Source organism: Plodia interpunctella, chromosome 1 (genome assembly GCF_027563975.2).
Source record: "Plodia interpunctella isolate USDA-ARS_2022_Savannah chromosome 1, ilPloInte3.2, whole genome shotgun sequence".
Lineage (NCBI taxonomy): Eukaryota > Metazoa > Arthropoda > Insecta > Lepidoptera > Pyralidae > Plodia > Plodia interpunctella.
In genome coordinates, this window is record NC_071294.1 from 6557525 (window position 1) to 6578363 (window position 20839).

Below are 20839 nucleotides of genomic sequence, written 5' to 3' on the forward strand. Positions count from 1 at the left end.
TATTAAATATTTTTATGAGCTTTACTGTTTTTGAAGTGTACGGTTATTCCAAGTAATCAACAAAGTGTCATATTATTTGTAAAGTATGTAAATAGAAAGTATTTAGGTAGAAAATAAAACGTACTTATTCTCTAGCATATCTTATATATTAAAATAGAAAAATAATAATTTTCTTTTACCCATAAGAATTAACGTAACTCAAGTAGGTATTAAATCAGAAAATGGAAAGAACTGCCTCTGCTCTTAATTTATTTGCTAGTACAAAATGGATGCCGCCATGGCAAACAACTTAATGAACAGTGACGAATGAACAATAAATTAATTGCGTGTTTTTTATTTCATGCAATGTTAACATTACAACTCGTATCATTATGTGATACGAGTATTTGTGCAAACGAGCCGAAGGAGTTACATACGGGTATTGTAGAGTGGGTGCAACGGCGGATTTTCGCAAGGCTTCGCGGCGCGGCGCCCCACCTGCGCAGGCGCCGCCGTATTCGTTCAGTTGACCCAACGTTGCGCACGCAGGCCCCTGTGCCGCCCTCGTTCTCGCCGATATGTGCACCCAAACGAAACGATCTGTGATATAGTTTTAAGTTATATAGAATTGAGTTAATGAACACAGTGACGGACAAGCGAGGCAAATAAAATATTTTAAAATTGGATTTTGATTGCGCACCACAATACAGGATTTTGTAGGTGAGAGTCTAGACATCTAGCACATATTCCAACTTTAGCGATAACAGCCTAGCGCATCTATGCTGTCGTAGAAATCGTGTGAATCTTATTACGCTGTCAATTATCAGATAGGTACGTTGTGAATTAACTAGAAAGATGCATTGTTCGTAGTTGCAGTCCTCCGATTGTTTTGTAAGAGACGTAAACATTACATTAATCTGTGCCGTCTAGAGAAAGTTTCCACCGACTGCGCTTACTTTTAGGAACTGCAACGCAACCGCGCGGTGCGTGTGTAGAACTTAATACATCCAAGTAAGAAAATATACTTTTAAGTACCTATTTACTTTTTTAATTGTTATGTGTGTTATGTCACTACGATTAAGTGTGAAATTCCACATTTTCATAAACCAATTATTTTCAAATGATGGCAGTAATTTCCTGCATAAACGAATGTAGGCAGATTCCTTATATGACAAAAAAGGCCGTTCCACCAACGCAAATGTTGACATAGTGAGTCAGACAAGCTGGAGGCAAGGACGGTGAGCTCAATAGGTATGACAAACATGTAAATTCTATATCTATATATATCTATATGTATGACATACATATGAATGTATGTAATAAATAGAGGTGACACATTATGATTATTCAATCGATGTTTTTGTAATGACGAAAAATTCAATAAAATAAAAACATATTTTATCTCACCCTTCGTCTTTCAGACTTGTATAGGTACCAAAACCAAAAGTAAGTACTACATTTTCAAAACATGTCAAAAATTAATCAACAATGTTAACGTTGCAATTTACTTATTTGATATATTACTTAATCAAATAAGTAAACTGTTCATCAGAAGGCATTATTCACACAGATTTACATACAACTAAATCGGTTCAGTTTCAGTAGTTTAGGAGCAAACTAGTTGTGACGGTCAGACAGATGACGTGTCAGTGAAGTTAAAGCGTACCTTGGGTTCTTACCTTAAACCCCGAAAACTAGTTTGATTAATTGATACCATGCATGTTATAATGCTAATTATAATCGCGATTCTAGACAGTACATACCTAGTTACCTAATTATACTTTACTTTATACTAGATACATCGTTACAATAGTGTTACATAAGTAATTTATGAAAGTTCAAGGTTGCTATTTATTACATAAAAATGTATAAGTTTAATTGTTAGCACCCTAAATAACCAAAGCTTTTGGTTATTAATCGCTAAATTTTAACCAAAATTCACTCTTGAAGGAGCAGTATATTTTTAGTGCTTTATAACAATATATTGAAATTAAATTAAAAGACCAAACATGATCTTCAAATAACTATGTTTATTTAGTAAATATGTAAATAATGTAATGTAGAGTCGCGCGCTGCAAAGGGGTTCTTGTTTCGCGAAATGAAAAAAAAAATATCTCTTCTTAGCAACCCATGCATGCAGTGATAAATAACATAGTACTTTTAAATTGGAAGATGATTATAATTATTTTTTAATAATATATTTTTTTGTAATTTAATTAATTTGGTTTGTTTGTATTTTTTTAATATGCAATGTTTTCTTTTTCTTTGCTGGTCAAAATAAATGAGTTATTATTATAAAATATGGTTTTCGAGATACTACTCAACTTTTGGCTCTTTCTACATCTTAAGAAATAAACACGTGATAACGTTTTAAAAATACGTGCTCACTCAAGAGGAGCTTGGTGGCGCATGCTTGTCTCTGAATCATAATAAAATGATAACAAAACTAACACAAGCAGATACTTTAATATATTGTAACTATAAGGATGTGTGTAAATACCGCCTTTGCGATTATGAAAATTGAACTTCACGTGAAGCACAGAGCAAAAGTAAAGTAGGAACTACCTGGTAAAAATCTCACAAAAGATGTGACCACTGATACTAAGTTAGCTGCTTCTATTTCAGAATGATGACTCACGAAGCCAAGTTATATTGCCTCATTGTGCTAGTGATTGCCCCGACTTTACAATGGTAAGTTAAAAATTTATACGAATTGATATTCAATCAAATAACTAAACAAATTAGCAGTATAGATACGACACGTGAACTATAATGTAGGTAGACCCTAGGTAGACCTTTATGACTTAGTTTGATATTAGGTCTGTACTTTCCCCGATTCTGTGCCTTTCCAGTTCTTTACAACTGAATTGCATGAAAAATGCATTTTTTATTCATGTCATTTTATTGTGCGTACTCCAAAGAGTTATAGGCCAACCAACACTAATATAAGATTTCCGAAGACTATGACCTTACAATATGAACAGCCGTTTGTCGTTAAAAGCAGAATAGATTCAATTAAATTCGTTTATTTCGTGAACACAGGCTACATAATAGGTATAATACATTGGAATGAACTTCTCTATGTCCCGCCATAAGGCATACGAAATTTTTGTCATAGGTTTTACAAAATGAAGTTACATAATATTTATACAATAATTTATACTATAAAATGTCTACATAATTTACGTAATAGACGTCAAAGGGTGCTTTCCGATAACGGAACAGTCGAGTACCTACTAACATAGTACTTGACTAGCACAGCAGAATGCGTCCTAGTGTAACAAGACTGATTGTACCTACCCTACATACGAGTAGGTACTTATTACTACTTACTAAGTACAAACCAGTCTTGCTATATTAAGCTGATGAGCATGAATGAATTCTATATTGGTATATGCGTGTCACACTTGCTCTTTAGATATTTTTTTTCTTCTCATTATTAGAAATGAATGATATGCGTGAGCGCTACAATATCCTCTTGGTTATATGACTCTTGCTGGTACAATATATATTTTTAAAACAGAATTTTCTTAATAAATATCATATCCATAATACTTACACAGGTATATTTATACTAGCGGTGTGTCTCGACTTCGCTACCTTCCCCAGGAATCAGAATCTGTTGGTTAAAATCACATGAAAATTCGTGCAGACAGACCTTTTTTATATCGTAAGTAGTGATAGTGATTATTTTGCAACTTGAGCCAATATTTATTGAATATATAATTCACCAGCATTTCGGTGGTCGGGCCGCGGGTGCTGCGCCCCTTCAGCTCGTACACCGCGGCTGTGGCAGGGGGCTCCCGCGCGTACACCTTGTATGTGGCGGTGGAGGGACGGAGGGACAACGGCCAGCAGTTCACGCATGGGCAGGAGGTGCAGGTCCCGCCGGCCACCTCCAGAAATATTCAGTTCGATGTAAGTTATGATAAGTACGTTGACTGCTCAAAAGTACGACATATTAAAGAAAGAACACATTTATTTGGCAAACATTAAACATCCAAAAATTATAAACTTATGAGTAACAATAGTAAAATACTGATTTCAGAAAAAAAAACACAAAGTGTAAATTTTTGTTTTAGTTTGCTTTTTATCTTGTGATCAAAAATCATAAGCGTAACAGACACAAGCGCAATTTTAGTTTCCTCTCTACATATATTCGGTAAATCCTTGAAGGGTCCAGTTATATTTTTAATTTCAATATAAATCTTTTAAAAAAGTATCCAATACCAGGCTTGGTTTCCAATGAGGGAACTCCTGAACGGTTTAATGTACCGACATGCGATATTTTTGTTACGCATTGAATGAAAAATCTCTCTGAATACAATAAAAGCTATTGGCAAAAATGTCATTTTTGTTATTGTTTTATTATTTTATCTTCCTTTAAAACAGCATCTTACAAATAGGCTTGACCTTTTTTTACAAGCTTTTATTTGGTTTCATCTATCTGTCGTTCTGTCAGCTAAATTGCATGTTAAATATCACCTACTACTATCACCTACTTATCCTACAGAGCCATTGATGAGTGATATGATGAGTGATTATTTCGATATGTAGATTAGTGACCCTGGGCCAGGGGTGTACTCCCTGGTGGCCCGCTCGACCTCCGGGCCGCAGTTCTCGTCCTTCGCACCGCTGGTCTACCAGCGCCGCAGCTTCTGTGTCTTCATGCAGACCGACAAGCGCGTCTACAAGCCTGGTGACGTCGTCAACATAAGAGTCGTCGCTCTGAACAAGTAAGTTTACTTATAGGCACAATTTGACAAACTCGGACGGAGGGCATAGAGAGATGCAAAGTTCATGGCGTGCGGTTCCACGCCACAAAGAAATTGACAATCTAGTTAGACCATTTAGTTAGGCGACAAGGAAGAACTGAAATCATTTTACGTCTGATTTAATAGAAAAAAAAAGTATTTTTGGTTCCCCTTCATGGGGGGATCGAACAAGAGGAAGTGTCCTCGGACAGAATGAATTTGTACACATTTGGATAGTTGAGGGAAGATTTTAAAATTCTATATTACGATCGTGAAATTTATATAAATAGGCCATATTCAACTCCTACAAGTAAATAAATTTATAAATGATGTTTTTTTTTTTTTATTTAAATTAGACAAACATTATTTCATTCATTATTTCACTTGTTTTAAGGTTCACCTATTGTTGGAATGAAAAAGAAGTTCATTATATATTCAACTACAAGTTGTAGCTTCTATTTAACAAACCAGTGTGCACCTACTTATATAAATGCCCCTTGTTGTAAATATTAGCTTGTTGATCGAGTATGGACTGTAGACAGTGATTGACAGCTGTATATAGGTAAGGTACTCGTATGCAAGAATATGGTAAGATTGTTGTTAGTATGAAAAATTTTTTATGTTATACCTAAAGTTATAACTTTTGATAAACTGTTATATAGACGGTATCAGTTGATACCCATTAATTTCTAGTACTAACTGTATTTCAATAATTTATTGACACACGAAATTAAATTAACTGTAACTCATTAAACGTGACCATACTAAAATTTTAACGAAATATAAAAATTTAAACAGGTGTAGATGCCTTTCCTTATTTTTTAAAACCACAATTGAATAGAGCCTGCATGCTTGATTACGAGCGATGATGCCGCCGAGTTGAGACACTTTCAATTTCGTTACCTCCGCCGCGCCCGCCGCCGGCAACATAGCAGTTCGTGCGTGCAAGATTACGTGTGATTACCACGAGGCTAACGACCTCGATGGGGACCTTACAAGTACTTCGCTAAAATCTTCTACACTGTTGGTTACTTCACTCTTACCCTCATTTACCGTTTCCACTAATTCAAGGTAAAGGCAACAAATTTTTCATAGAATTCAATGAGTAACAAGGCTTTATCAATTCTGTGAAAAAGTTTGATTACATACTAAGACAGGCATTAGATATAGTTCTGAGCCACTATGATCCTTAAAGAGCTCATCATCCGCCATAAACGTCCGCTTGGACACTGGCACCTATATGGATAATGAGTATGGATCATGCTCAATGGTCTCCTAAGTATTTGCACTTACTGCAAATACTTAGCATTAAGAAAATTGTAACAGATACCTGCTACCCTTGAGTGGAACGGTGGACGTGAGCGTGCTGGACAGTGGAGGTTCGGCAGTCCAGCAGTGGCCTGCCGTGGACCTGGACCGGGGAGTGTTCGCCAGTCAGCTGAAGCTCAGTGATGAACCGGCCCTCGGAGAGTGGACTATACAGGTATAGTGTCAAAGTGTTGCGTAATATGCTTGACTGTTGAGTTGTTACACAACCCAGATCTGGCGTAACGGTATTCTTAACGAATTTGTTTATCCCTTAATAAAACAGACATACCTACGAATAGTTTTTTTCGATTTTTAAACTTTCGTTATAGTTAAGTTACATATTGAACAGTCCATCTATATGTAAGTCATATACCTATATATGCCTTACTTACGTATATACGTACAACAAAGTGATCATTATGGATTTAGTATATACTAAATCCATAATGATCACTTTATTGATTTAGAGCAACAAATTGATACTTACCTACATCCAACTTACATCGGCATTTTTCCGGAAATAACATCATAATGATAAAAACGTAGGCGAGACTATTTCAAATAACTTCTGCGACCACAAAACATTACGCTGTGAGCGTTTATTTGGGGACAGAATCGACAAAAACATCCAATCTATTATAATATACTGCCCACAATTGTTCTTTTTGTATTAAAAATAATAGTTTTAAAATCCATTTGGCAGGTGGAGGCGCGTGGGCAGACGTACTTGCGTCAGATCCTGGTGGCCGACTATGTCATGCCGAAGTTCCAGATGGACATGAAGATTCCCAAGGAATTGCTCTTTAGCGAGGGGCGCTTCCTCGTCAATGTTACAGCTAAGTGTGTTAAAAATATATACGATATTTTATCTTGATATTTAGACATTTTTTATAATATACCAATTTAATAGATTGGATTTTTATATTGTAAAAAATAACGTAATAAATAAATAAAAATAACACTGACTAGAAGTAAGCCAATAAATCTTAAAAGAAAAATTATGTTCTGTACTAATCACGAAATAACAAAAACTCATTATTGGAATTGCAAACGTTGAAGATAATTCCGCTGAGGTAAAAACGGAATCATTTCATCTCAAAGACTTGCTCTGACAGAGTAATCCTCTAAAAACTGTGTGAAATAAATTGCATTCGTAAGTTAGCGCCATTTTCTAATTTATTTCCTTCCAATTTATACGCTATACCAAATACGACTATGATAGATTATTATGGCTATGGATCATTCTCAGTTTCAATTTCTAAAAGTTAACACACCTAGAGGCTGCAGTAAAAATGTTTTGCGAGGAGATATAGATAAAATTATCTTTCAGGCATTTCAACGGTCTGCCAGTGCGAGGAGAATTAACATTATCCGCATACGCCGTCTTTTTCTCTGGATTGCTGCAACCTGTGTTTTCATCTCCAGCGAGGAAAGTGGTCAAATTTGACGGCAGCGCCGAGGTGGTTTACGACCTCAAAACCGACCTTGACCTGGCAGAAGACGCAGCGCGGCCGTTGGTGATCGAAGCCATCTTGGAGGAAAAAGACACGCTCGTGAGGCAAAACGTATCCTCAAGGATACTGCTTCTGCGTACTCCGTATCGACTGAAAGTGTCGGCGCCTGATTACTTCAAACCTAATTTGCCGTACAATGTTCAGGTTATAGATACGTCCTTTAGCTCATTTCCGTTATTTTGTCATTATTGGATCAAATATCAGACAACTTATTGTTTATGTAAATATTGTATACTACACCCACGTCTACCGTGTCTATTCGTCATTGTTATCGAATTATCGGATCTCAATGTCAGCCACAAAAACCTTGCAATAAAAACATAATCAGTTGACTGACAAACGAATGAATCGTGAAGATTTAGATTTGACGGTTTTCGCAGATAGAAGTAGCGGATTCATTCGGGCAGGTGTTGAATGAAGACGGAGACGTGACGGTGGAGCGCCTGTGGGACGACGGCGCTCCCCCCAACACCACAACTGTCTCTCTTCGCAAAGGTCTCGCAACCTACTCGCTTACACCAGACGACGCACATGCAGGGTCTACGCTCAACTTGCTGGTAATACTGGAAATTCAAGTTCTACTTCTTGAAATGACGTCATTTGACGTGACGGCTTGTAGTAACATATTGGTCCCAAATAAATATCTCACTACTTTTATGGAAGTTCTTTGAATGCCCTAATATATTAGTTTAATCCTGACTACTGCCCTACCTACAGTTGAAATTGTAAAAAAAATAAATTGTATAAAATGATGAAGGCAAGAAAATGACGATCGCGAAGTGCGACCCTTGTAAATTATTTACAAACTTATTTTACTTGTTATACTTGTCAATGATTATGGACATACAAGTATAAAAAAGTGACTTTCATTATCAGTCGACTTTTTGCTCAATGTCTCTAAATTTAATGATTATATGGACATGTTCTCGATTTTATTAATATAGATTACGTGGAACTTGGCCTTTCCTTTTTCAGATAAAGTACAAGGAAGCATCGGAAAGAGTTGTACAAGTGACAAGTGGCAAGGACTCGGGAGGGCAATACCTCACGGTGGAGGTTCTAACTCGGGACACCGCAGTGGGCGACGAGCTGCGAGCCAGGATCACATCCACTGAGCCTATGGATCTCGTCCATTACTTGGTCATCGGTCGAGGCGACATTCTCGTCGCAAGGACTTTGGAGGTGATTGTCATTTATTAAATTTTTATACCGACTCCAAATAGAAGGAAGTTCTCAATTCGTCACGAACTTTTATTGTCTCTTTTTTCATAAATTATACAATTGAATATGCACGATGTTACAATCAAGACGACCTGCTTGCATGTAGACATAAAATTAGCATCAGTAGACACAGTAAATTTTATAACAAAAATATTTTTAAGCGTATATAAAATTATATCGAATTACATCATAATTTCTTCCCACAAACCACGACGTATTTATATGATGAGTGGACAGCGCCATGCTTGAAATAATTCTTATAGAGCTAACTATGATTAAAATCAATTTCTAATCAAGTGCATATTTTCAGTTGAGTCCAGCCCGTGTGAGCGTGGATGTCTCAGCAGCAGTGTCGCGCGACATGTCGCCGGGCTGCGTGGTTCTGGCGTGGCGACCGCGCCTCGACGACTCAGTGCTGGCGGCGGCAGTGTTCGCGCCTCAGCATAAACTGCTGCAGCACAAAGTAAGCATATCTTAAGAGATCGAAGGTTCGGAAAGAATTAATTCCCATACGAGGGACATACATATAAGGAAAATAAAGATTATTAGTAGCTTTTTACAAAATACCTATTGACAAACGAAAAAAAATATATAAAGGTATTTACAATGCAATATACTTATTTCTCACGTTCTTTCACATTATCTGAAAAAAATTTTTCAAACTCACAAATAATACAATTCGCATGTCGTTCCCAGGTATCCGTGCTCCCGCCGACAGCTACGAGCTTCCGTCCCAAGAGCCTGATGTCGTTGACAGTACAAGGGTCGAGCGGCGCAAATGTGGGCGTGCTGGCCGCTGATTCTGACGCCATCGCAGCCGGCGTCGCGGGCAAGGACGGGCTCGGCAGCGGAATCGACATGCACACGGCAAGTTACTCAACAATGTAGCATACATATGAGATACTATCGACAAAAAACTCTAAACATACAAACACGTAGCACTAACGTCCACATGCTAGAGAGCTTTTTTCATATCATGTCACGCATCGTGTAAAGAGAAAGTAGAGAACGTATGGACACTATGTGTCTTATGGTAGCCCCTCAGAAACTATATTACGGTAGAACGGGCATTAAAAGCTGTTAAAATCATTATATAGCATAAATAGACGCCGAATTATAAAAGTAATAAGTTATACTCCCCAAAAAGCACTTAAACCTATACTTAGTGCTTGTTACAATTAATATCAAAGAAGTTCAACAATTAAATACGGTTTCAGATCGAACGAGAAGTAGAGAGTTTCAGCGGTCTGAAGCATGCCTTGTTCAAAAACGAAGACCATTTGCCAGGCGTGGGAATAGATCTCGGAGGATACGCGCCAGGAGACGTGTTCAAAGTGAGTAAATTAAAGTTCAGTCTTTCATATCTAAAATCCCTTGGTAAAACCAGTACAAATATAATTCTATGTTTTCAGAATGCAGGTGTGGTTATACTGACTGATGGACTGATTATCGAAAATAACAAAAGTAAGTTCCTTAGAATTGAATCCCAGTCGCGTAGTTGAACCTTAATCGTTTCGCTATTTTTATTGTTTCAGTTTCGCAAAAATAGTTTTACAAAGTCTTGTGTTAAAACCGAACAACTTTGGGCCATTGTCAAAACAACAAACAAACTTCTAACCGAAACTATCGCGATTTAATTTCCAGCAGAACTTAACCATTTGGGGACAGGAAATAGTTTAATGTAAACGATGTACACACATTATTTAACGAATGATATTGCAGATGTGGCTGTGGACTCGGAGCCAGAGACAGCTACTCGTCCACCGCTGGCAGGGCCGTATGCTTTTAGCAGACTGCCGCCACCACCCTCCCCGCGGTACTACCTCACTGTGACCCCGCAAGACACTTGGGCTTTCTCCAACTTAACTCTCGAGTGAGTGCGCATCATCATACATATTTTGTTTCTGCTATATGGATTGTCTATTAACAACAAGCTTTTTAGTTTCGACGGCACAGGATCCATCGAGCGTCGTACTCCGACAACATCTATAGACCTAACTGTGGGAGCCTTCGCAGTCGACCCCAATCTCGGACTTGGACTAGCTTCACCACAGAAATTCCAAGTAAGTCGCTAATAAAGTAAAACTACACACAACAGTGTAAATGTTTATATTCATATTTCTTTCTTTTTTCACCAATAGTTATTTATAGTTCATTTATCCGTACCTCAATATGTAAAGTCGAAAATCTTAAGCTTAATTTGTTGTCCGTCTATTTCTTAAACTTATTGACATTGAGTTTTCGAAACCCTGACTTCTGGAAAGATTGGTAGTCAAGTGCAACAAAGAAAATTTTCCTATTTCTTCATTTGATTTTAGACTAACTTTCAATCATTCTAGGTCCAAGTCCCACTGTCCATCTCCGCTGAACTGCCCGAGACAATGCAGCGAGGAGAGACTCTGGCTGCTGTAGTGATTCTGAAGAGTACTCTCACGGTAGACACATCACTCGAAGTAACTTTCTACAACTCCGATCAATATTTCGAGTTTGAACCACTGGATAATGACATCGATTCAGCTAAAAGTAACTATTTCTTTTTACACATTTATTATTTTTCCTCTATCATCTGCAAACGGTCCGTGATCCAACTACTTACTACTCGTTTCAATCCAACTACGTTTACAACTCAATAATTATAAAAAAAAACACATGGCTTGGTTAAGAGTTGGATAATCTAGTTCTAATCGACTTCGACTAGATATGGAATTAATTTTTCTTCTCCGTTCGATCTTAGTTGAGCAGTTTGAATCTTTATTTTTGTAGAATTCCGGTACTACCTGGGTATCTCTGCACTGATACAATTACTTCTATGATCTACGAATGTTTGTGCGCAGAAATCGAGTTGTTCAAGCGTCTGCGCGTGACAATCCCGGCCCGAAGCTCGGCCAGCACCGCGTTCCTGGTGACGGCCGTGCGCGCGGGCTCCGCTTCCGTGCTCATCGAGGCCAGCGGCACCGGCGTCTCCGACTCCTTGTCCCGCACCATCGATGTCAAGGTACATGTCGTCATCACCATAACCATTTGCATCTCTCCGTCCACGGCTGGGCATAGGCCTCCTTCCGTCTACGGGTAACCACGAGTAAAGCAATAGTAAAGTTAAGGTACATGACAGACGCCTTACTTTAATAACCAGTTTGGATAGTTTAATACATTATTATGATGGCATTTCTCATTTTCTTCAGGATGGCTATGAAGAAACTGTCTGGTCGTGGGAACTTCTTGATGCGAGACGAGGAATTGCACGTGCCAACGCCACTTTGGAACCGAAGGCGGGCACAAAACTGGGACCAGCGTTGTTGCAAGCTGGAGGTGACATTTTGGCGGCCGTGTTGAATGACCCGAGCGAACGTGAATTGGGATTCGATCCCATGCCCGCTGCGTCGCCACCGCACGCTCTCAGGCCTTTAGCGAAAGCGTGTATATTGCTGGATTATTTACAGGTACCTATATTTTTCAAAAAAAAATAAAAATAATGAAAAAATGAATACCTAAGTTCATATAGCGTGAGCAGTTTCTATGTATAATATTTGTATTTAATAGAATTATCAATTCTTAAAATAACCATAGGTAACTTAGAAATACAGGTCCTTACAAAGAGAAATTAAATACCTAAGTAACGACGAAATTGAACATTTCTGACATACTACTTGGTGTCGAAAACAACGAGTGATAGACGAAGTAAATTAGAACTAATTTAAAAGATTACATATGGAGTGTTTTTATATTCTTTAAAAAATATTTATTTACTTTATAGGCAACCCAAAGAGACGACCTTCCCATTGCTAACGACGCTCGTGCTCAGGTCAACGTGGGCTTCCAGCGGATCATGGCGTACCGCCAGAAAGATGGCTCATTCGGATCTTTTAGCGACAACGAAGATGGCGGAGACGTTTAGTAAAGTTTTTTCCATTCGTAAACATTTGGTTCCTCCACATACTTTTCTGGTCTTATAACAACTTTTGTTATCTATCAACATTAAGCAAAATCAGTTTTTATCAGGACAAATACGTGACTTCGTACTATATTTTCCAGCATGACAGCGTTGGCGGGTCGCTGGTTGTCGCGCTGCAGCCGCCACGTGCCGGCCGCGCCGACGGCGGGCGCCGCCGCCGCGCGCTGGCTGGCGACGCAACAGCTGCCCCATGGTGGGTGGGACCCCACACCGACCCATCTGCGGACAGACCCTCGAGCTCAAGCTGCTATGCCCATCGCTGCTCATGCGCTGCTGGCATTAACACAAGCTAGGGTAATTTAATTTTCTACAAAAGTCAGGTGTTGTTATTTCCCTTCTCCATCTATATGTATATTAGATATTATTAGAAGTTATTAATCCTATTTTGTTTTAGAGTGGTGAAATACTGTACAGAAGCAATGTCGATAATGCCGCTGAGTACCTATCGCAAGGCCTGTCTCCATCTTTAGATGCATATACACTAGCGGTGACCGCACATGCCTTGGCTGTCGCACAGCATCCGCAAGCCAAACTTGCACTGCAAATGATGGACCAGTACGTCAATAGCTCAGGTACGCTTAAAAAACCATATAAACAAACTAATTGTAGGAATCATCATATCTTAAAGCGACATAGAAACTCACATATCTATTTTATTAATATTTCAGGATCAACATTATTCTGGTCTCGGAAGCTATCAGGATCAGAATGGCGCAATCCGTGGCTGCGCAGCAACACGCTGGAAGCTAACACCGCGGCGCACGGGCTGCAGGCTCTGATCCTGGCCCGCCTCGACGAGCAGGCCACCTCCGTGGTCAGGGCTCTGCTGCAAGCGGCGCGCCCGGCCGACCCGGACCCCGACGTGGTGAGTTTGGGGGAAAACAGTTTCATAAAAGCAGTATTCACTTTTTGAATGTTAATTATGTTTCTATGTAAACACTATAATGAGAATAACAGTTGAGCTCCTCCGTGCTTCCAAAGGCACGTTAAGCTGTTGATCCCGTTTTATTTGCAGTCGATAAACCCGTCAATCCGCAATGTGCCCGCGTGGTGGGTTATAGCCCATACTTCTTATTACGTCCCCACGTTAAAATAAGCTGATGATGATGAACTTAAGGACGTTTGCTTAGTGATATGTTTTACCAATATATATTGTTTTAAAATAACTATAATTTTACAGGTGGATGCATTAGCGACATATGCTGAGATGGAGAAAACATCGACAAAGCTACGAATATCTGTGAACGTGACAGGATCCGAGGAAACCAGGCAATTCCAAATTATGGATAACAATGCCTTCATTATACAGAACCAACAGGTAAGAATTCAGAAACATATAAGGAGTAGGTACTCCTCCTCTTTGATTATGAATTTGAATTTGTTGACAATGTACGACAACTCATCAATGATAACGAAATATTTATATTATTTGTATGGTTTTTTTTTTATTGTAACATATGTTTATGGATTCTATTGTAATGATTTATTTTGATTACGTGTCCATCCCTAGGCTATAAGTCCATATTCAGTTTGCCAGAACATAAAAAGGTACCTATAATTAACACATCGCAACGCAGATCCGCACCGGGCGGTCAGCAAGCGGCGTGACGGAAGGCCGGGGTCTGGCGGTGCTGGGGCTGTGGGCGCGCGGGAGCACTAACGTGACCGCCGCGTGGCCGCGCTACACACTCGACCCTAGAGTCGACCAGGTCTCCACCACTTATAGGCTGCAGCTCTCTATCTGCATCGGGTCAGCCATTTGTTTTCTCAAACTTCTAAAAACTTCAATAATGTTAACTTCAAAATGTATCAATCTTAGCTCGATCTGATGTCAGCTTCTTGGCAAATACACGTTCTGCAAACAGAAAAACCAACCTGGACCAGGTTGGTTTTTGTATACCAAAGTTTATTCTTCAGATTGAGAGATCTATTGGTTTAGTAAACCAAACTGCAATTCTAATACATGTTAATGAATCTGTGTCTAAGATTCGATGGTTCATGTTTATGTATCTAGACGACATTTTAATTTTATCATTAGGAACCGTAATTTGTATTCATAAAAAAGATAAAGCACAGTTTAATCTTAAGTAAGTATGTGTTGTCACTACTGCACTATACAAAATTTGGCATTATCTTTTTTGTGAATAGTAGGGGTAGGTTGTGGTTTTTAAAATAGTGGTTTATCTTTTAGGTTCGTGCCACAAGGCAATGAGACGGAAAGTGGCCTTACACTACTCACAGTTCAGTTGCCAACCGGATACTTAGCAGATATAAACACGTTAACGGAATTAACGGTAATGTAACATTTATATTATAACATAATATTTGTAAAGCAGAAACTTTTATAAATTTTCTTTTTAGAAAATTTCAAAAATGTTGCATAGTTTAGACTAAATTTAAGACTGTTGTAGGATATATAATATCTATGTGTATCCAGAATCTGCTTGACATTATGTGTGTCGTCTTCTGGCATACCATTACGACCTAAACTAATTTGCATCGCAAATGCGTAACATCATCAACTTGATTTTAACACTAATGAGATACATTGAAGTTTCTAAATTCCTAAACTGTGCTGCATTTGCACCGTTCTGTAAGTTGACATGGCTGGTTATAAAGAATGACATAACAAGAATGACATGACGTGTCAGGCGGCTCGTCACGTGACGTGGGCGCGGCTGCAGCGCGGCGGCGCGCGCGTTCAGGCGTGGCTGCGCGCCGCGCGCGCCGAGCGCTGCGCCACGCTGGCTGCGCCGCGCCGCCTGCCCGCGGCCCGCCAGCGCCCCGCCTGGGCCACGCTCGAGGACCTCTACGACTCCAGTCAGTATACTAAAGCTTCCTTGTCATATTCATAATTCATATAGTGTATTTATTTGTCAACTAACCCAGTTATTCATAAATTATAATTATTAAAAAGTGAGATAATGAAGTTTCAAAATGTAAACGGGCTATATAAACATGCATATAACTTTTTTATTTCCCAGACGTTTCGGACCATGTTACAAAGTTTAATATCTGTTGTTTAATATATAATTATGCAACGCGTAAGTTTAAAAGTACCTAGTTATATTAACCAGCTTCGGCACTCTGTGCGAAATTGCATTGCAATTGAAACGAAATTAGCTTGATAATAATCGACTCGATTAGCGACGTCGACGCGATGTTCAAATGACGTTGATTACCTTGTACCCCGCCTGTTCATGCGTAATGAAAATTAGACTTAAGGCCTAATAGCAATAGACAAATCAATCTTTTCAAGTCTTAATCTTGAATGTCGAGGTCTAACATAATCTGTTATGTTAGGTCACCGCGCACGCGTGTTTTACCAGCCGCTAGCAAGCAGCGCGTGCGAAGTGTGCCGCGAGTGGGCGTCGTGCGCGCGCGCGTGCGGCGCGACCGCGTCCCAGCGCGCCGACGCGCCCGGACAGACGCCGGGCGGACGCCCCTCGCCCGACCACGCCGCACAGCCGCACTTCTCATCCACACTTATTGTTATCACCGTCGCATTGTCTTTACTCATGCGATAGCGAACAGATGATCTGTTTCTAGGACAGGCAAAAAGAATTGCATCGTGCGCGATAAATACATTTACTTATCCTTTCGATTTGTTTTATAATATAGGCATTTAGCTCGAACAAGTTTTCAAAGATTTCGTTTCAAATAAGTAGGATCCTTGTACTCATTTTTAGAATGTAATCTATATTATAAGTGTCTTATGTACATAAATTGATAAATAAACAGTTCGTGAGCCAGCATTGTTAAAGCAACAGTGGTATCTTTCCGCCTGAACTAGGAACTACCTCTACATAATGTTTATAATAGGCTTGACATTGTTTTATATGTATAATACGGCAAAAATAAAAATAGAAATTTTAGTTAATTAGATACTTAATAGGTGTTAATTAGATACTTAATTAAAAAGGTGCCTAATTCGTACGTAATATATGAAATAAAGAGGTTACAAGCCTAAATTGTATAAAATTATTGTGAAAGGACCAAACATGTTTAATAAAAAAATAACTAATAGTCCAAATTAAAGGACCTTGCCACAATATCATAGCATCATTACAATGAAATAATAAACTAATGTGATATAATATTAGTATATACGAAGACGCCTGAATAAAAAACATAATTGATTTTAGGCCAGTTTATAAAGTGTAAATAATATTACAGTATTAATACATTAGATATTTGACAAAGCAGACCTTTCATTTAAATCTCCATCTTCTTCATCATCCAGTGGAAGAAGCCGAGAATAGAGAAGGACATGGTGAGCGGCACCGCGGAAGCTTTGATCCAGGCCCACAGACTGTAACAAATAATAACATCATATAATGACTGATTCCTACAAGTTTTCTTTATCGCGAACAGACAAAGGACTTTGTTTCATAATATGTAAGGAAGATATCAATGTAAGGATGTACTCACTCGTAAGGGTCGTCAGAGATGTAGTAGGGCTGCGGCGTGGTGACGAGCCCGCAGTCGGCGATGACGACGCGCACGGTCGGCCGGTCCTCCGCGTCAGTCGGCGAGTGCTCCACCATGTGCACTATGTTCTGTCCCTCCACCACCTACACCAAACAACTAAATTAGATTCATTTCTCCGCTATTCTGCACTGTTTTCTTTACCTGTAAAACTGCTAGCGCTAGAACAGTGATGAAATCCTCTTTGGGTAGGGCCAACATGCTTTTCTTATAGCTATTTCAATAAGTGTGTTTAATAAAACCGAATCTTCAAAATTAAATGATTATAAATTTAATACAAGTGAGAACAGTCGAGGATGAGAGTGTACATTACATAGAGATAATTCTATCTTACCTTTCCAATTACAGTGTGTAAGTTGTCCAGCCATGGAGTTCCAGTCGTTGTTATTATAAATTGACATCCATTTGTATCTTTTCCTAAAAATACAATGTAAAGTAACTACATAACTAAGTGGAAAATCATTGCATCATAGGTAAAATTCAAATGCAAGTATTGTGTATGTCTTTGGTTTATATGTCTCTCTCTGTCTCTCATCTGAGGGTTTTCCCGGCATCGGAGCCGGGGTCCTATTTTCCGCGTTTTCGTCTACACTTCCTATGGTCATCAGTAGTAGTCATGTAGTCGTCAATATAATGAGTACCATTATCGGAATATATATGTTTAATGTAAATAATTAAATATGCATGAGATGCAATAAATACAACATTATTTACCTTTGTTAGCCATGGATACAAAGCCTGCCATGCTATGTTGAGTATCTAAATTTTCATCTTCAAATGTATCTCCATATATACTAATTGAGCCAGTACCATTGTCGAAAACCACATCTCCTCCTGAAAATAAAACAAAGAAGAAAAGTTACTTCAGTACTTTAAGTCTTTAGAGGTCTATTAGAATTTATAGACATTACACTGCCAAAAATAAGTTCTTTATTTAGTACTACAGATAACAGGTGAGCATTATGAAGAGAAGTCATTATGTCACTCTCCAGCTTCCAATTATCTCCACACCAAGAATCCTAAACCAATGCTCAATTTTAACATGAAAGAGAGACAAACAAACCACTTTCCCATTAGTAATACTAATGTATGTTTGGTATAAGAATTGCTTACCTTGCACCATAAATCTTTTTATTATGCGGTTAAAACTTGTACCTTTATAAGACTTTCCATTAATACCCTTAGTAGCTAGCACTTTAAAATTCTTAACAGTTTTTGGTGCCAAATCTCCGAATAAGCCAATTACTATCCTTCCCAAAGACTTGTCCTCACTGCGTATATCCAAATAAACTTGGTCAGTTACTCGAAATTGTCTGGCCTGAAATAATTAAAACATGAATTTAACATTAATGTTGGTCTTAAATGAAAAAGTAGTTATACATTGTCCAATACACATAAGAATTTCATCATATTTAATTAAAATTTGTTAGGTTATACTATTGTAAATCTGCAATACTTTAAATCTCTTATACAACACTACAATAAACTTACAGTGACAAGACAGGAGGATTTCAATAAAACTATAAATAATAAATAGTATTTAGAAAGAATCATTTTGTAACGAAAATGTGGTCAATTTCAGTCAGCACACTGTCCTCTTTCCTGTGGTATGGTTGTGAGCACATTCATTAATTAAATAATACGCACCGTGTACCCGGCAGTGCAGCCATACAAGTGTTGCACTAATGTAGCAGGTATATTAGTAAGTAATCTATTACTTTAATTTCTAAGCCTGACATGAAAACAGTTATGATAGTAATTAGACGCTTCTGTGTTTGTCAATTAAAGTTGCTTCATTTTGATTATTTTTACTGTCTAATGGCACAATACATATTTCCACAGTTCCACCATCATTCTCACTAGACTTGTGAACTACAGAGCTGCCCGCTACATGTTTTGTGTGATATTTTATGTGAGATTTTAATTTGTCATTCCGAGTAAATTCTTTTTTGCAGTCTAAGGTGTCTCTAAAAGGGCATTTCAGTAGCTTTCTTGGTTGATGCAATTTCATGTGCCTGTGCAGCAAATCTTGTCTTTTAAATGTAAGTTTACAAACAGCACAAGTGAACTGTCTATCACCATGCTTCAGCATGTGAGAAGTTAAATATTTTTTCATATGAAAACTGCTGTTGCACATAGTGCACTTGAAAGGCTTCAAATTTCTATGGATTTGCAAATGTGAACGTAGTCTTTTGTCACTAGCAAATGTTTTATTACAGTGTATACAATTCTTTTTATGACTTTCAGTTAGCTTGTGCAAAGATAGTTTTTCAGGTCTTTTAAATGTTGCATCACATAAAGAGCATTTATAAATTTTTGATTGAATATCTTTAATATTTTTGGTATTATGGTTCTGATAATGAACTGCAATGGTCTCCAATGAATTGAAAATATTATTACAGATGTAACATGTGTAATTTGGATTTTTATGACTTGCCAATACATGGTTTATCAGACCCTCAACAGTTTCATAAAAATTTATACATTCACTCTGAATGCATTTGAATTTTTTAAGGGCAGCATGACTTTTCAAATGAGCTCTAAATTGTGTATAATTGGATGATGTGGCATTACAATAGGAGCAAGCATAACACAGTAAATCAGCTTCGGTGTTTTTAGCAGTAGTCTCATTAAGACCATCAGGCCAAACTTTATGACACAAGATGTGCCTCTGTAAATGTGAGTTTTGTATGAAACACCGGCCACATACAGGACATTGATAAGGACTGTCGCTATGTGTTTTTAAATGGGAAATTAAAGTTTTAACTTTCTTGAATTTCTTCTTGCAATATTTGCAAGTGATGTCCTTTGGTATATCATCTTCATTATTTATCATGACTTCTCTACTTGGAGTACTTGCTATATCACATAGTGTTTTCATTGAATTGGACGAAACCGAACATTGCTTGTCTACAGAAAGTTCTTGTGTACATGTTTTTTTGTGATGCAAAAATGGTGGTAAAGAGTTGTACACTATTTTGCAGATGCCACATACAAAAATATCTTGTTGTATTGAATCTAGCACTAAAATATGAGCCATTATTTGATGACTTGATATTCAACAAAATACAATATAATTAACTATATAAGGCTCACAAATTGTTTCACTATAGGTATATTGATTTTTAGAGTTACCTATGATGAAAATAAAATTCATGTCACAAAGCATATAAAACGTCTTCCAAACTTAAAACTTCGAAATAAGTACCTACCTACCACGTACTAACTACCTATAGTTAGGTACTTTTACCCAATTTTATCCTTTTCTTCAACAATCTTGACTTTGGCTTGACGTTTCATGGCACATGACATTAATGACAAAGACAAATAGGCTTATTACGCAAGCTCAGCGCAGATGGCACTACTGATACAACTTAGGTACACTAACATTGCCAATGGAGGCAAAAAGCGCCAATTTTCTATATTGTTGCAGATTTACGACCAAAAATACCTTCTACGTAATTGTGGTGCGAGTTTAAATACTCGATTTTGATTGAAGATCTTACCTGTATGAAGTCCATATTTTAATAAGTCTTCACGTGTAAAGCGTTCCGAGCTCCTTTTCAACCGTTTACTGGCTCGAAAAATTTACAGCGTGAGGCGTATTCCATAGTTTTCGAAGT

The 20839-nt window shown here is 38.0% G+C and overlaps 2 protein-coding genes across 4 annotated transcripts; one reads left to right on the top strand and one right to left on the bottom strand.

The window, feature by feature from the left end:
- The first annotated feature begins 518 nt into the window (after positions 1-518).
- Positions 519-16930, top strand: LOC128683852 (thioester-containing protein 1 allele S3-like). Its single transcript, XM_053769868.1, has 27 exons — positions 519-699; positions 2605-2670; positions 3714-3897; positions 4537-4715; positions 6060-6216; positions 6745-6881; positions 7372-7699; positions 7936-8112; positions 8531-8737; positions 9087-9239; positions 9473-9643; positions 9994-10110; positions 10189-10240; positions 10499-10649; positions 10719-10839; positions 11116-11299; positions 11611-11771; positions 11959-12216; positions 12531-12670; positions 12809-13022; positions 13123-13300; positions 13397-13593; positions 13909-14046; positions 14306-14478; positions 14920-15022; positions 15380-15548; positions 16032-16930. Exons 2-27 carry the CDS (start codon positions 2606-2608, stop codon positions 16253-16255), a joined length of 4338 nt encoding a protein of 1445 aa, XP_053625843.1. The 5' UTR covers positions 519-699; position 2605; the 3' UTR covers positions 16256-16930.
- Positions 16864-20345, bottom strand: LOC128683855 (peptidyl-prolyl cis-trans isomerase, rhodopsin-specific isozyme-like). Of its 3 annotated transcripts, none has more exons than XM_053769894.1 (6): positions 18708-18856; positions 18372-18534; positions 17931-18050; positions 17551-17633; positions 17160-17302; positions 16864-17040 (listed from the first exon to the last, which is right to left on the bottom strand). In XM_053769894.1, exons 1-6 carry the CDS (start codon positions 18768-18770, stop codon positions 16944-16946), a joined length of 669 nt encoding a protein of 222 aa, XP_053625869.1. In that variant the 5' UTR covers positions 18771-18856; the 3' UTR covers positions 16864-16943. The 3 variants fall into 3 exon arrangements, 2 of the variants coding, with proteins under 2 accessions (XP_053625869.1, XP_053625860.1); XM_053769885.1 differs by having other exon boundaries at positions 18330-18534; XR_008406329.1 differs by lacking the exons at positions 16864-17040; positions 17160-17302; positions 17551-17633; positions 17931-18050; positions 18708-18856 and adding an exon at positions 18864-20345 and having other exon boundaries at positions 18394-18534.
- Between the last annotated feature and the right edge of the window lie 494 nt (positions 20346-20839).

Coding starts and splice junctions, on each gene's coding strand:
- LOC128683852 (XM_053769868.1), top strand. CDS start 2,606: ATGATGACTCACGAAGCCAAGTTATATTGCCTCATTGTGCTAGTGATT. Junction 2,671..3,713: donor ATTGCCCCGACTTTACAATG/GTAAGTTAAAAA, acceptor ATAATTCACCAG/CATTTCGGTGGTCGGGCCGC. Junction 12,217..12,530: donor TATTGCTGGATTATTTACAG/GTACCTATATTT, acceptor TTTACTTTATAG/GCAACCCAAAGAGACGACCT.
- LOC128683855 (XM_053769885.1), bottom strand. CDS start 18,770: ATGATTCTTTCTAAATACTATTTATTATTTATAGTTTTATTGAAATCC. Junction 18,051..18,329: donor AAAAAGATTTATGGTGCAAG/GTAAGCAATTCT, acceptor TTTTATTTTCAG/GAGGAGATGTGGTTTTCGAC. Junction 17,634..17,930: donor TGTATCCATGGCTAACAAAG/GTAAATAATGTT, acceptor TTGTATTTTTAG/GAAAAGATACAAATGGATGT.